The sequence below is a fragment of the Branchiostoma floridae genome, chromosome 5, assembly GCF_000003815.2.
Source record: "Branchiostoma floridae strain S238N-H82 chromosome 5, Bfl_VNyyK, whole genome shotgun sequence".
Taxonomy (NCBI): Eukaryota; Metazoa; Chordata; class Leptocardii; order Amphioxiformes; family Branchiostomatidae; genus Branchiostoma; species Branchiostoma floridae.
Window position 1 is genome coordinate 22,787,934 of NC_049983.1, and position 3,094 is coordinate 22,791,027.

Sequence of the window (3,094 nt, forward strand, 5' to 3'; positions counted from 1 at the left end):
TAGATACCATGTACTAGGCTATTACAGAAACCTATTGTATAATAGATAACTGATTAGAAACAAAACACAGAAATGTTTGTACCATTATTGCCTCAATAAAGTTTATGTTGTGTTTTAGGTTGTGAAGACTAGCGCCATGCCACAGCGCTCTGGGAGTGTGCCCAAGCTGTCGGGTCGCCGCCGGTCAAACTCTGCTTCTTCTACATCCAGGACTTCATCAACACCCTCCAAAGGTGAGAGCTTTGGTCGTTAAACCAAACCAAACTTAAGGGTTCTAATCCCAGCACAGTCATCACTGTTCTGAGTACTGATTTGCACACTTCTGTTTGGGCTTGAGATCCTATTGTAGAGAACATTTATCATGATAACTTAATTTGGCTTCTTGTGTGAAGAGGGTAAGAATAGGGCTACGTCCCAATGTGTAATGTCCAAAAACAATCTGTTGACCAGTCCCAACTTCAAGGATACGAAAATTGTTAAGCTAGTTAGGCTAGTGAAAGTTTTCCGTATGTACGTGTGGTCACTAGCCGTCACTAGCTAGGTAACCTCCACACTAGCTAGGGGACCTCTAGGCTAGGAAGTGTATAAATAATAAACGGTGATATTATTGATATGTCATATAAGCCCTTTAAATTAAAACTAATACAACAAAATCACCAATCTCCCCCCAGGTCCCAGCAAGAAGCGAGTACCATGCCTCCAGCCACCCCAGACCAAGCCCCAGCTGGCCAAACCCGCGGCCTCAGCCAACACCAGCTTCTCCAAGAAGTCCCTGCTCCCCGGGGGAGGCTACGGTGTGCCCATGCCTAAGAAACAGCAGCCCATGAGAGCCACGCTGCCCATGTCTCAGATCAGCACTCCCAAGGTTAATGGTAAGTAAGGCTTCAGTTCTTTTCCAACTCCAAGTAACAAGCCTGCATCTGCTGGGGCCGTCTTACACACGGCATGCAATTCTGTCCCTGCGAGACTTAGTGTGCCAGTAGACGAGAGGGTGGAGAAGGAATTGCACATCCCTCATTCACCTTAAAAAGTCACCAGAAAATGTATGAAAGCTTTACCGCATACTTACTGAATGGATTGGCAACTAGTTATGGATTGTGTCTTGCAGATGTCTACTACCACAGTGATACACAATATAAAAGCTACTCAAGCAGCTTGATAGATTTGTTAACAGTCAGAATTGTTCAGGTAGTGTCTACTGTCTTTTATCAGTGATTGATAAAACATTTCATGTAGTCCACTCCTAGTGCCATATACAGTATTTGTACAAAAGATAGTGGATGCCATCTGAAAGTGATTTTGCTTTTCAAAAACAATACAGTTGCTTGAGTAACCTTTATATTGTGTATCTTACTACATGGATGTCTAACCTTCATCAACATATCAATATCAATGATACCACAACCTGTTCTCTCTTCCCCCACAGGAAACAGCCAGGTGCAGTCGACCCCCCGGACCATCCCTGCCCTGACCCCCCGCGCCTCCATCCCCTCAGCCTCCACACCGGTGGTGCAGGACAAGAAGGTGGTGCCCAAACGCATCTCCGTGGATGAACAGCCTGGAAGCGCAAACAGGTAACCGTGGTAACAGCCATCTGGTTCATTTCATTGACCTTATTTGTTTGGATAAGAAGAAAAAAGTAAGTAAAAACAATGTTTCACTTCGCCGAACGTAATTATTTCTAAAGCTGAAAGTGAATCTTCTGAGCAGACCACCGGCAGCAGTTTCCAATTAGGAAGGAAACCCAGTAAAAAGTTATCGTTGCAATTTATATTTAGCTAAATGTGAATATTCTCTCCAGTTTGCAGCCTGCAGTACCCAATCAGAAAGGAATGTACAATACCGGTGAAAGGAATCATTATGATTTATAAAGCTGCATTTGCATATTATGTGCCGTCTGTAGCGAGGACTAGGAGTAGGAGGGCATTTTCAAATTATATACCAGTGAAACAGCACAACAAGAAAGTTATTGTTATGATTCATAATGCTGAATCTGAATCATCTCTCCAGACCGCTGCCTGCAGTGCCCAGCACCCCACAGAACAGTAGGATCCCCAGTGCATCCTCCGCGTCGTCCAGGAGACGGTCGGGCATCCCCACCCCCAGGAGCATGCAGAGGCAGTCCAGACTCCCACCCAGGGGCTCCGCACTACCCACACCTGGGTAAGCATGCCAGGGAATTCTAAAATTAGGAATGGGTACTTCAAGAGTTTTGTTTTACAACAACGTATAACCCCCAGTGTTACATTCCACTCCAAGTCACTGCATGAGATTTTCAATGATGAACTTTTGTAAAATTGTCATCATCTGTTTATGAATTGGAGAAAGAAATAAGTGGGCAGCATTGTGTTGAAGTCATGATTTTGTTTTCTGGCTGACCTTGTTTTGAGTGTATTAAGATGGACATCAAAGGACCTGCTGGTCTGAGCTGCATGGGAACACAGCGTGAAGACTAAGCTGACTGCTGCCCACCCATGTCAGAGACCCCCCGCAGTAGTTTAATCAAGCACTGGATACTACATGTTTACTATACCTTGTTTTTTTTGCACAGGTCCAGTAGAAGGTCCTGCCTCCCTACACTTGCAGCCAATGACAGTCCCTCAGAATTCCCGGCCACACACTTGAGGAAGGTGCAGGAAATAAACGATTCTCCGCTGGCGCTGAGAGGCTCCGGTCCAGACAACCTGCCCAAGGCGCTCATCGACTTTGGAGACGAGGACATGAAAAGCAACTCTCCTGCTGTAGCAAACGTGAGTAGTCTTTTGTACCGTTGTTTCTTGTCTTGTGTTGTAATTAGCGGTGGGTACCAGTACAAGAAATTCAGGTCCAGGTACGGTCCAGGTCCAGAGGATGGGATGCAGGTCCGGACCTGAACCTACATGTCTGTGAAAACTTGTGAATGGGTGATGTTCAAATCAATGGTCCATTTTGCTACGAAAGGAATCTGTGCGATGACTTCCACTGGCGTTTTCAAGTTTTTCAAGTTAGACTGTAGAAACTTGGTAAAATGAGTACTCGAGTATCAACTCTCCTCTACTTTGCTGTTGTTACCTGTAGACCAGTAAGACTGTCGTGATTCTTGACCAGATTCGTA

The 3,094-nt window shown here is 45.2% G+C and overlaps 1 protein-coding gene across 2 annotated transcripts in view; it reads left to right on the plus strand.

Moving 5' to 3' along the window:
* Positions 1-2,888, plus strand: part of LOC118416107 (dentin sialophosphoprotein-like) — a 12,671-nt gene extending 9,783 nt beyond the window's left edge. For both annotated transcript variants that reach the window (XM_035821181.1, XM_035821180.1), the window contains 5 exons: positions 119-233; positions 672-872; positions 1,427-1,574; positions 2,011-2,163; positions 2,552-2,888. In XM_035821181.1, the coding sequence (XP_035677074.1) occupies positions 119-233; positions 672-872; positions 1,427-1,574; positions 2,011-2,163; positions 2,552-2,873 (939 nt within the window). In that variant the 3' untranslated portion in view covers positions 2,874-2,888. The remainder of the gene's footprint in view (positions 1-118; positions 234-671; positions 873-1,426; positions 1,575-2,010; positions 2,164-2,551) is intronic.
* The last annotated feature ends 206 nt before the right edge of the window (positions 2,889-3,094 follow it).